The sequence below is a fragment of the Rutidosis leptorrhynchoides genome, chromosome 2 (assembly GCF_046630445.1).
Source record: "Rutidosis leptorrhynchoides isolate AG116_Rl617_1_P2 chromosome 2, CSIRO_AGI_Rlap_v1, whole genome shotgun sequence".
In the NCBI taxonomy this organism is placed as follows: domain Eukaryota; kingdom Viridiplantae; phylum Streptophyta; class Magnoliopsida; order Asterales; family Asteraceae; genus Rutidosis; species Rutidosis leptorrhynchoides.
This window is the reverse complement of record NC_092334.1, coordinates 174,204,607-174,216,131: the sequence shown is the minus strand read 5'-3', so window position 1 is coordinate 174,216,131 and position 11,525 is coordinate 174,204,607. Positions and strand designations below refer to the sequence as shown.

Here is an 11,525-nt window from a genome sequence, read left to right as displayed (position 1 = left end):
GAGTCTTTAATGAGTTTTACTTCCCGCTTCACGACAGAGTGTCAGAAAGTCCCAGACTTTCCGGAGTAGCAGCAAATTTCTGCGTACATCCTGGAAATCTGTCAGGTTACGCATTTTGTCTTTGGTGAAATTGATGCGGCGAAAGTTGCCAAAAATGTACGTTGAAGCGGTAAAGGAGGTGAAAGACTACGTGCGGTCAAAGGAGTTCGCCGACGCTGCTGTCGATGAACACAAGACAACGGACCGCAATGATAAAAATGAAAAAATCAACGGTAAAGCTCACGCAAATAGCGGCTATATGGGTAGTGCCGGAAGTAGCGGTGGCGGCTGCGGATGTTCCAGTCATAAGTCCGGCAACCGCCACAACTACCGCCCTTACGAACGTTACGGTTCTAAGAGGCTATCACCTGAGGAGGAAAGTTTAATAAGGTCGCTATCTAAAACTCCAAAAGAAATTTTGGCAACGGAGGAGATAAGCAGAGACTTCCCGCCACCCAAGCCTATGAAACTGCGTTTTGCGGTAGACGAAATGCAGTACTGCATCTTTCACGAAGATAAGGGGCATGACGTTGATGACTTCCGCGAACTGAAAAAGGTCATTATCGAAAGGCTTAAGTTAGGTGAGTTTAACCACTTAAAACCCTCAAACAAAGGAGGATCCACAACCAAGAGGTTCACATGGCAGAAAGGAAAAGATAAAGCGCCTGAAAAGCACATTCACATGATTCAGACGTGGCATTCGGGTCACGTAAGGAAGGCCGAAGCTCTGGAAGATTGGGAATGCTCGCCTATCACGTTCCCGGCATTTTGGAAGGTCTACCCAACGGACCTGCCATTAACAATCACTGCAACAATGGGACGCTGTCGGGTATCGCGTATTTATATCGATACGAGTAGTGCTGTAGACGTTATCTATGAACATTGTTTTTTGCAGTTACCACAAGATGTAAGGGATAAGGTTAAACGCCCATCGCACCCCATTGCGGGATTCACAGGTGAAACGACTTGGACCTTGAGGCGTGTTACTATTGACGTGATGTTATGAGATGATTATCGTTCACGCACCGTGTAGTTAACATTTGTAGTGGTTCGTAGCCAATCCAAGTACAATGTGATTCTAGGACGAACGGCGCTCCAAGAGTTGGGTGCGATACCTTCGACGGTTCACGGTATGCTGAAATTCCCCACGAGGGCAGGTGTAGCAACTTTGTTTTCAAACCGCGCCCAAGTCTGCGTTGATATCAGTCAACTGGTCGTGCAACCGGCACTTGTTAAACACGAGGGGGGTGTCATGATCAATCATACGTTCCCCGAGAAAGTCATTAAGATCGGTAACACACTTTCGGAGGAAACTAAGAGTGCCCTATGCGATCTGCTGTCTAATAACGCCGATGTTTTCACCTGGCAAGAGTCAGACATGATAGCAGTTCCAAGGGAAGTGGCGGAACACCATTTAAACGTAAATCCAAGCATAACACCGGTACGACAGAAAAAGAGAGGAATGGCCCCGGAATGAAGCGCATTCCTACGCAGCGAGGTAGAGAAGCTTGTTGACGCCAACATATTGAGAGAGGTCTGTTACCAAACTTGGGTAGCCAACCCGGTGTTAGTCAAGAAAGCCTACGGGGCTTGGCGCATGTGTGTTGATTTCAAAGATATCAACAGAGCATGCCCAAAGGATAACTATCTGTTACCGGAGATTGACTGGAAGGTCGAATTGCTTGCCGGGTACCGCTTTAAATGCTTCCTCGATGTATACAAAGGGTATCATCAGATTGAAATGGCGGAAGGAGATGAGGATAAGACGGCCTTTCACACTGATCATGGCATTTTTTGCTACACCAAGATGCCGTTCGGACTAAAAAACGCCGGAGCAACGTATCAACGAGTGATAGACGCTGCTTTCAAAAACCAGATAGGACGCAACATCGAAGCTTACGTCGATGATATCGTAATCAAAAGCCATACGGAACCATCTCTCCTTAAAGATATCCAAGAAACATTCGACTCCTTAAGGAAAATCAATGTGAAACTCAACCTGAGAAATGCAGTTTCGGCTTCGAGGAGGGTAACTTTCTTGGTCACGTAGTGACGCCACGCGGCATCAGAGAAAATCCTAAAAATATTCAAGCTGTGGATGAGATGGTATCACCGCGTACAAAAAAGGAGGTGCAAAGCTTAAACGGGAAGTTGGCAGCGTTGTCTAGGGTCTTGTCGAAAGCACCAGAGCATTCTCCACCATTTTTTCAGGTGTTGAAAGCATGCATTGGCAAAAGTTTCAACTGGACGCCGAAAGCAGAAAATGCCTTCCAAGAGATGAAGAACCCTACCCACGTTAACAGCTCTGGTACCGGGTAAAGTGTTCGTTCTTGCTAATGACTAACGTTACATGCTTGTTTACTGACGTTCCAAAAATTTCAGGAGAAACTTTAACTGTTTACTTAGCAGCGGGTGTTGAAGCGATCAGCTCGGTACTAGTTGCGGAACGTGACAGAACCCAGATGCCGGTATACTTTGTCAGCAAGGTTTTGCAACATGGCGAGGTCAACTATAATCCAGTTGAAAATCTCGTCTATGCACTAGTTCATACCGCAAGGAGGCTAAGGCGATACTTTCAAGCGCATCACATTTTGGTGCTAACAGATACACCCATCAAACAGGTACAACGTCTTTGGAACAAACATATACATCAAAGAGCATTTCTAACCTTTTTATGGCAGGTTTTAAGCAAGCCGGAAATCTCCGACCGAATGGCAAAGTGGGCGATCGAACTGGGAGAGCATGAAATTAGCTACGCACCGCGTAACGCCATCAAAGGGCAAATCATGGCCGATTTCATGGTAGAATTCATCAACTCAGGACCACCAACAGCTGCCAACGAGGCGGCACCCCAAACCGTCACGTGGGAACTTTACACTGACGGAGCGTCAAGTTCAGACGGCGCCAGCGCCGCCTGATACTTACAAGCCCAGATGGTGAGGAACACACATACGCCTTACGTTTCACTTCTCTGTTTCTAACAATGAAGCAGAATATGAAGCGTTGCTCTCTGGGTTACGTATTGCAGAAAAGATGGGTATTAAGGCACTGAAAGTAGCGGTTGACTCACAGCTGGTGGCAAATCAACTGAACGGAACGTTCGAAGCCAGAGATCCTTCTATGCAAAAATATTTGAAATTGGCGGAGGAATTGTCTAATAAATTCGATTCCTTTTCAATTACACAAGTGCCACGATCAATGAACAAGAAAGCTGACGTCCTCAGCAAGCTTGCTTCACTGACATTCAACCACTTCGCTAAGGACGTTTGGGTGGAAGTTTTCGATCAAAAATCCACCGACATGGCACAGGTATCAAGTCGTCGTGCTTATAAAACCAACACCATTAATTTTGGAACACGTTTCATAACAATTATAACGTGAGGCTTTGCAGGTAGCAGCACCAGTTGAGGAGGTGAACACTTGGATGAATCCAATCGTCAATTACCTCAAAGACGGAATGTTACCATCTGACAGCGTAACGGCCAAGAAAATCTGCATGAAAGCTCCCATGTACGTTATACGTGACGGAGTTCTTCATAAAAAATCCTTTTTGGGACCGTTGTTGCATTGCGTAGGTCCGCAAGAAGCTGAAACCGTGATAAGAGAAGTGCATGAAGGAACGTGTGGAATGCACTCAGGGTTTCGCACCATCGTAGGAAAATCATGCGCTTAGGTTATTACTGGCCGTCCATGTAACGCGACACGAGCGACGTTATCAAGAATTTCATTTCCTGTCAACGCCATGCACCGCAAATTCATGCGATGTCTCATGAGTTGATCCCGGTCACGTCAGCTTCGCCATTTTACAAGTGGGCAATCGATTTGGTTGGTCCGTTCCCTGACGGACGACACCTTGTTGTGGCGGTCGACTTTTTTACAAAATGGGTGGAGGCTAAACCTCTGAAAAGCATCACGGGCAGATAGATTGTTAATTTCGTTTGGGAAGAGATAGTATGCTGTTTCGGGGTACCGCACGAGATTGTCAGTGACAACGAAAAAGAATTCGCACATGATCCGTTTCGAACTTGGTGCGACGGGCTAAATATCAAGCAAACATTTAGTTCTGTCGCTCACCCTCAAGCAAATGGACAGGTTGAAGTCACTAATAGGGACATTGTATCCGGCATCAGGGGTAGGTTGGATACAGACCGTAAAGGTTGGGAGGACGAGTTTCCAATGGTTTTGTGGGCGTTCCGCACCACGCCAAAAGGAAGCAATCGTGAAACACCTTTTAGCCTTATTTATGGTTCAGAGGCGGTCATCCCGGCAGAAATAGCAGTCCCGACACAACGTGTCATGGAATTTAGTGAGGAAGCTAATATGATACAGTTAAGGGAAAACATGTACTTGTTAGAGGAGCGACGATGCATGGCGGCGATACGCGAAGTGGCTAACAAGCAGAAAATCGCCAAGTATTACAACCGGCATGTGCGCGAACGTTCATTCCGTCCCGGTGACTACGTTTGGCCCAATAATAATGCCAGTAGAGTTGAAGACCTTGGCAAGCTAGGACCTAACTGGGAAGGTCTGTATGAAGTTGTGGACGCCCTCGGTAACGGGGCGTATAATTTGAAAATGCCTGACGGTAAGTTCGTGCCACGTACATGGCACGCAACCAATCTCAAGAAATTCTATGTTTAGAATATTTTTGCACGTTGAACTATGTTTTCAATTTTCAATCTTTCTTTTAATTCTGTGACTGATCATCACAAATTTGTAAGCGCGATGAGCAATGGATTGGTTTACTTGAATTTAATGCACATTCCAGTTTCTTTGATGCATTACGTAACTGTTTATGGCATTACTTCGGTGTTTTTATACAAAATGTAAATATAAGTCCATTCATATGTTACACATGCCTTGAACAAAGAGTATTCTAGCTTTCGGACGGCATGAACGGTGCTTCGCGTTGAACCTACGCTGAAGTGACACCGTAACGGGATGCCTTCTGGTTTCGTACCCGATGCGTTCATCCCGGCATGGTCTAGATACATGCAAGTCATGACAAACTTATCATGTAACATCCCGTTTTTCCCGTACGTATCGAAAGGTACATACTTAATCATTTGTACGTTTATAACTCGTTAGCTTATGCGTAAATGTATGAATATATGTATAGATATATATATATAAATGAATACTTGATGATGTGTGCATATGCAAGTATATATGTGGGTTTTGATAGCGTTAAGTCTTGTGAGACTATTGTTGAAGGCTAGGTGAAAATAGGAAGCGGGTTTAGAATGTACAAATTAAATTAAGTCGAAACTTGTTTAAGATGGTCGAACTATTCAGATGCAGCCTTAGGCCGCGGTGCGACAAATGGGTCCGCGCCGCGGCATAGCAAGCAAACCAGGATCAGAAAGTGAGTTAAGGAGGGTTGATTTTCCCGTTGTACGTCGCGCCACGACGAATTAAGCCGCACCGCGGCAGTCCTGCTGGACAGAATCCGGTTTTAGCTCAAATTAAATGACTTTAAGGGGCAAATTGGTAATTTGGCGTATAAACCTGATGGGAGCATTAAATCCCAGCCACTTATCCATTTCATTTAATTTCTTTTCCCTTTTCTTTCTATTTTCTCTCCCAAAACTTAAAACCCAATTGAATTAAAAGTGAGATTTGAGAGTGAAGGATTGAGGGTTGATCTTTGGAGCAAGAATTAAAGTTGTTCTTTTTGTCTCTAGCTACCCGTTGATAGTCTCGGTAAGTTCTAACTCTAAGTTTTGAGTTTTAATTGGTTAATGGCCAGGGTTTTGGTTACTAGAGACTTGTATGACCCATTTGGGGATAAAATGGGTGAACTTGGGTTATATGGGTGAAAGGAAATCTTAAATAGCTATAACCTAGGGTTTGGCCTTATGATTTAAGATTTGTAAGTATTAATGGTGTTGTTAAGCTTTAAAACACTTGTTTAATGTTGAAAGGGTGTTAAAATGGGTCAAAAGGGGTAATGTTGACCTAGTTTGGGTGAAATGGGTATGAATTACCTTAAGTTGAGATTAATTAATGTTAGTAGACTTAAATCACTAGCTTTAGTGATTTAATATGAGTCTTGGCCATTTATGGGCGGTTTTGAGGTAGGTGAGCTATTTAATGCAAATGGGTCATTAAATACTCAAGTGATATGTAGTGTGGTAAGTTCCACTAGTTGTATAATTAAATGTGTACTTATGTATTAGGTACATTGCCTTGAAGTTTCGGAAGTGCATAATCATCACCGAAGTGTTAAGGTGAGTGGAATAATTATATGCGTGCATATATGATGTATTTATTTGTGTAGTTGAGTTGTGAAGTGTCGACGTGTTAAGACACTACTCCTCACGTGGCGAGTGAAGTGTCGATGTGTTAAGACACCACTCGGGAGTGAAGTATCGATGTGTTAAGATGCCACTCCGAGAGATGTAACGAGTGAAATGTCGATGTGCTAAGACACCACTCGGGGTGAAGTGTCGAAGTGTTAAGGCACCACCCGGGGTGAAGTATCGACGTGCTAAGATGCCACCCGTGGGGTTAGTGTACGAAGTGTTAAGTGCACTAATGGTTGTTATGAACTCCGACGGTCTTTAAACACCGTTCCCTCGTTCGTTTGGTTAACCATGGTTGTGTGTGTGTGGATTGTAGCATATTATATTGTTTAAACTATATGCTATTGTTATGCTAGCTCGTATAGTGGAAGGTTTAGTGTTATACTTGTGATGGTATGATTACTTATAATGCTAGCATGTATGCGGTAAATGCGTAAGTGATTGCAAGTAAGTAGGTTGTATATGTAAACGTATAATTGTTTCACTCACTAAGCATTAGCTTACCCCTCTCATTGTTTATCTTTTTAGATGCAGGTGTGGACAAGGGCAGGGGGGTTGTTGGGCACTAGGTGTCCCTTGATGATGTTATGTTGGAGCTTTTGGAAGTTGGCCTAGCGTTTTGGGTAGTTTAGTCTCAAACCATGCTCGATGTGTTGTTTGGTTTAAAACTATCATTTTTGTATTGGTCAAACTTGTATCACATTCGTTAATGGCCTTTGTGCCTTTTGTAAACACTAAACTTGTTGTATGTTTTAACGAAACGTGTGGAATGGTTTACATATTTAATTGGCGCGTAAATGTGTATTAAGTTAAAAAAAAATGTTTATCGTATGGAATACGGTTTGGGTTGTTTCAAGTGGTATCAGAGCATGGTCTAAGGGATTTAGGCGACTTGAGATAGGTGCCTAGACTTAGACTTTATTGTGTATGCGCTTTTATGCGGGACTTGTAGGACTTCGGGTCAAATCGGGAATTGTTAGTGCTTAGGTTTATGCGATTCAACCTTGCACTAACTGTCTCGTGTTGTAGTTGTAATCATCAAGCGAGACGGACGTTGTACTAGCGAGTTAATGCGATGTGCTCGCGTAGCAATGACTAGCTACCATTGTTACGGGCTCAAATCGTGTCAAACAAGCGATGTACGACGATTGTCGAGCAAGATAGGGCGGTATGATGTATATGTGTATATGTATGTGTCAAGTCGTTCATTTCGTTGTTTAAATCTTTTCCGTTTTATAGAATGAAGATGAGAAACGGACACGACACCGAAAATGGGGGCACTAGTGAGGACCCCAAATTCACGGCCAAGGTTGAGGCCATTTTTCAATGTTAAAAGGCGGAGTACCTTGTGGATATCAAGAAGATGTTCCTAGACTCAATTGACGAGCAATTGGTCAATGTAGTCAAAGAACAAGTTAAGGCCCTCCTACATGAAGATAATGTGGGAAGACGTGACTTTTTCTATAAGAACTTTAAGGATGCTCAACCACCTACTTTTGAGGGAGAAAGAGACCCGTTAAAGAGTGCCCGGTGGATCTCCGATATGGAGGGGGCCTTTCGAACTTGTGAATGCCTGATTAATAAAAAGACAAGGTATGGTTGTAGCATGCTAAGAGGTGATGCGAAGCTATAGTGGGATGCAAAAATCCAAGTTTATGGCGAAGAACAATGCATGGATTTTACTTGGGATGAGTTCAAAACGAAGTTCTTCCAAGAGTACCGAACTTCGACCAATCTTACTAGGCTTAAGGACGAGTTACGTTCCTTGAGGCAAGGGTCGATGGATTTGAATACTCTTAAATCCGTTTACTTGTCTAAAACTCAATTTTGCCCGGAGTATGTCGGGAATGAAAAGATGTTGAAGGAAGACTTTTACAGAATCTTGAATGACAATTATCAAGAAAAGATTAGTGTGAACGTGGTGAAGAGTTTCGATGAGTTGTTTAATATGGCCAAAGGATTTGAGTCGCTCATCTTGAGAAAGAGTGGCTTTACCTTCGGCAAAAAGAAGTTTGAAGCTATTAGTCATTCGAACTTTTCTAACAAGAAGCACAAGAAGGGATCCGAGGGTTTTGGTAGTGTTAAGAAGAGTGCTTCCGGTGATTTTACTTATGCTTGCTACAATTGTGGGCAAAGGGGGAACATGGCTCGTGAGTGCCCGAAACAATCAACCACAACCAAGCTCACTTGTTTTAATTGCGGTAAAGAAGGGCATAAGAGGCCGGAGTGTCCCGACTTGCGGGGTGATCATGTTAAGAGGTTAGAGAAGGCGGCGGGCACAGCTAAGGGGCGGAATTATTTGATGACCAATGATGAGGCCAGGCATTCCAATGAAGTTGTCTCGGGTACTTTCATGGTTAACTCTAATCCGGCAAAGATATTATTTGATAGCGGTGCTAATTTGTCTTTTGTATCGCCTCAATTTGTGTCTAAGCTTAACAAACCGCTAGCTAAGTTAAGTCATCCGGTAGAAGTTGAAATAGCGGATGGTAAGATGGTGCTAGGGGTTGATGTGTGTAAAGATTGTAATGTTGTGTTTGGTACCGAAACGTTTAAAATCGATCTCATTCCGATGACTTTGGGTGAGTTTGATATTGTTGTTGGCATGGATTGGCTCGATCGTAATAGAGCCGATATTGCATGCCATGATAAGTTCATTCGTGTGAGGACCCCAAGTGGGGGAGAGTTGATTATTCATGGTGATAAACGAAGAAGACTCATACCATTATGCACTTATGCACGGGCACGACGTTTTCTCAAGAGTGGTGGTGTATGTTATCTCGCTCATGTAGTTGATACTTATGATGAGCCACCACTCATTTGTAAAATTCCGGTGGTTAATGAGTTTGAAGACGTTTTTCCGGATGAGTTACCGGGTGTTCCGGCGGAAAGACAAGTAGAATTTCGCATTGAGTTGGTTCCGGGAGCTACTCCCATTGCTAAAACTCCTTATCATTTAGCGCCAATGGAAATGCAAGAGTTGTTAAATCAAACCCAAGAGTTTCTTAAAAAGGGTTTCATTCGACCGAGCTCCTCGCCATGGGGTGCTCCGGTTTTGTTTGTGAAAAAGAAATATGGAAGTATGCGGGTGTGCATCGATTATAGGGAGTTGAATAAAGTGACGATCAAGAATCGTTATCCATTGACTCGGATTGACGATTTGTTTGACCAACTCCAAGGTGCAACGTATTTTTCTAAGATTGACTTACGGTCCGACTATCAACAAGTGCGGGTCCGTGAGGAAGACATAGAGAAAACGGATTTTCGAACGCGTTATGGGCATTATGAGTTTATAGTTATGCCTTTTAGTCTTACAAATGCACCGGCGATATTCATGGATCTTATGAACCGAGTGTGCCAACCTATGTTGGACAAGTCAGTAATTGTGTTCATCGACGACATACTTGTTTATTCCAAGAGTATGAAGGAACATGAGCACCATTTGCGTGAAGTGTTGAAGACATTGCGGAAGGAGAAGTTGTATGCAAAATTCTCCAAATGTGAATTTTGGCTAAGGGAAGTTCAATTCCTTGGCTATATTGTGAATCAAGAAGGAATTCAAGTAGACCCGGGGAAGATAGAAACGGTGGAGAGTTGGAGACAACCGACTACGCCTACGGAAATCTGAAGCTTTCTCGGATTGGCCGGTTATTATCGTCGGTTCATCCAAGACTTTTCTAAGATTGCTTCTCCTTTGAGTAAATTGACGAGGAAGAATGTAAGGTTCAATTGGGAGAACAAGCAAGAAATCGCTTTTCAATTATTAAAAGAGAAATTATGTCAAGCTCCGGTGTTAGTGTTGCTGGAAGGGGTAGAAGACATGACGGTTTATTGTGATGCTTTTTTAAATGGGTTCAGGTGTGTTTTGATACAAAGAGGTAAAGTCATTGCTTACGCCTCTCGACAATTAAAGGAACACGAAAAGAGATACCCGACTCACGATCTTGAATTGGCGGCGGTGGTTCATGCGTTGAAAATTTGGTGCCACTACTTGTATGGTGTCAAGTGTACAATTTATTCGGACCATAAGAGTTTGAAACATCTCTTTACTCAACGAGATTTGAATTATCGTCAACGTAGGTGGATGGATGTGGTAAAGGATTATAATTGTGAGATACTTTACCATCCGGGAAAGGCGAACGTGGTCGCGGATGCGTTGAGTCGAAAGAGTCAACATCTGGCGATACGAGTAGGATCGTTACGCATGATTATTACTAACGATTTCCTTGTAAAGCTTGGTGAGATTCAAATAGAAGCGTATGTTCACAACAAGCATGAAGAGCGGATTGTGGGGCAAACGGAGTTCATTACTATGGGCTCGCGTGGTTTGTTGTCGTTTCAAGGAAGAGTGTGGGTACCTAAGATGGGTGGTAACCGACAAGTGCTACTAGATGAAGCACATAAGTCAAAGTATTCCATTCATCTGGGTGCAACAAAGATGTACTATGACTTGAAGAAAGATTATTGGTGGCCCGGTATGAAACGTGATGTGGTTAAGTATGTTGAACAATACGTCACGTGTTTGCAAGTTAAAGCCGAACACCAAAAGCCGTATGGTAAGTTACAACCCTTAGAAGTCCCGAAATGGAAATGGGAGCACATTACCATGGACTTCATTACTAAGTTACCAAAGACGGCGTGAACCCAATATGATACGATTTGGGTGATAGTTGATCGATTGACGAAAAGTGCTTTGTTTCTTCCCATTCGGGAAATGATATCATCGGAGACTTTATCCAAGTTGTTTATCAAGGAGGTGATATCAAGACATGGGGTTCCTATATCTATTGTATCGGATCGAGATACTCGTTTTACGTCCCGGTTTTGGAACAAGTTTCATGAAGATATGGGTACTCAATTGAAAATGAGCACGTCATATCATCCTTAAATGGACGGTCAAACCGAGCGTACGAACCAAACATTGGAGGATATGTTAAGGGCGTGTATTATTGATTTTGGTGGAAGTTGGGATGAGCACTTGCCATTGGTGGAATTCTCGTACAATAATAGTTACCACACTAGTATTGGAATGCCACCTTATGAGATGCTTTATGGGCGTAGGTGTCGAACTCCCATTTGTTGGGGAGAAGTGGGTCAAAGGGAAATCGGGAGTTCCGATTTGGTCTTGGATGCTTAAGGTTTCTCCATGGAAGGGTGTTATCCGGTTTCGGAAACGAGGAA

The 11,525-nt window shown here is 43.2% G+C and overlaps 1 protein-coding gene across 1 annotated transcript; it reads left to right on the top strand.

Annotated features, from left to right (window-relative positions):
• Window positions 1–2,142: 2,142 nt before the first annotated feature.
• Window positions 2,143–3,712, top strand: LOC139888440 (uncharacterized). Its single transcript, XM_071871447.1, has 5 exons — window positions 2,143–2,347; window positions 2,422–2,660; window positions 2,721–2,931; window positions 3,032–3,348; window positions 3,431–3,712. The coding sequence occupies exons 1-5, from the start codon at window positions 2,143–2,145 to the stop codon at window positions 3,710–3,712; spliced, it is 1,254 nt and encodes a 417-aa protein (XP_071727548.1).
• The last annotated feature ends 7,813 nt before the right edge of the window (window positions 3,713–11,525 follow it).

Coding starts and splice junctions, on each gene's coding strand:
- LOC139888440 (XM_071871447.1), top strand. CDS start 2,143: ATGGTATCACCGCGTACAAAAAAGGAGGTGCAAAGCTTAAACGGGAAG. Junction 2,348..2,421: donor TACCCACGTTAACAGCTCTG/GTACCGGGTAAA, acceptor CAAAAATTTCAG/GAGAAACTTTAACTGTTTAC. Junction 3,349..3,430: donor AATCCACCGACATGGCACAG/GTATCAAGTCGT, acceptor GAGGCTTTGCAG/GTAGCAGCACCAGTTGAGGA.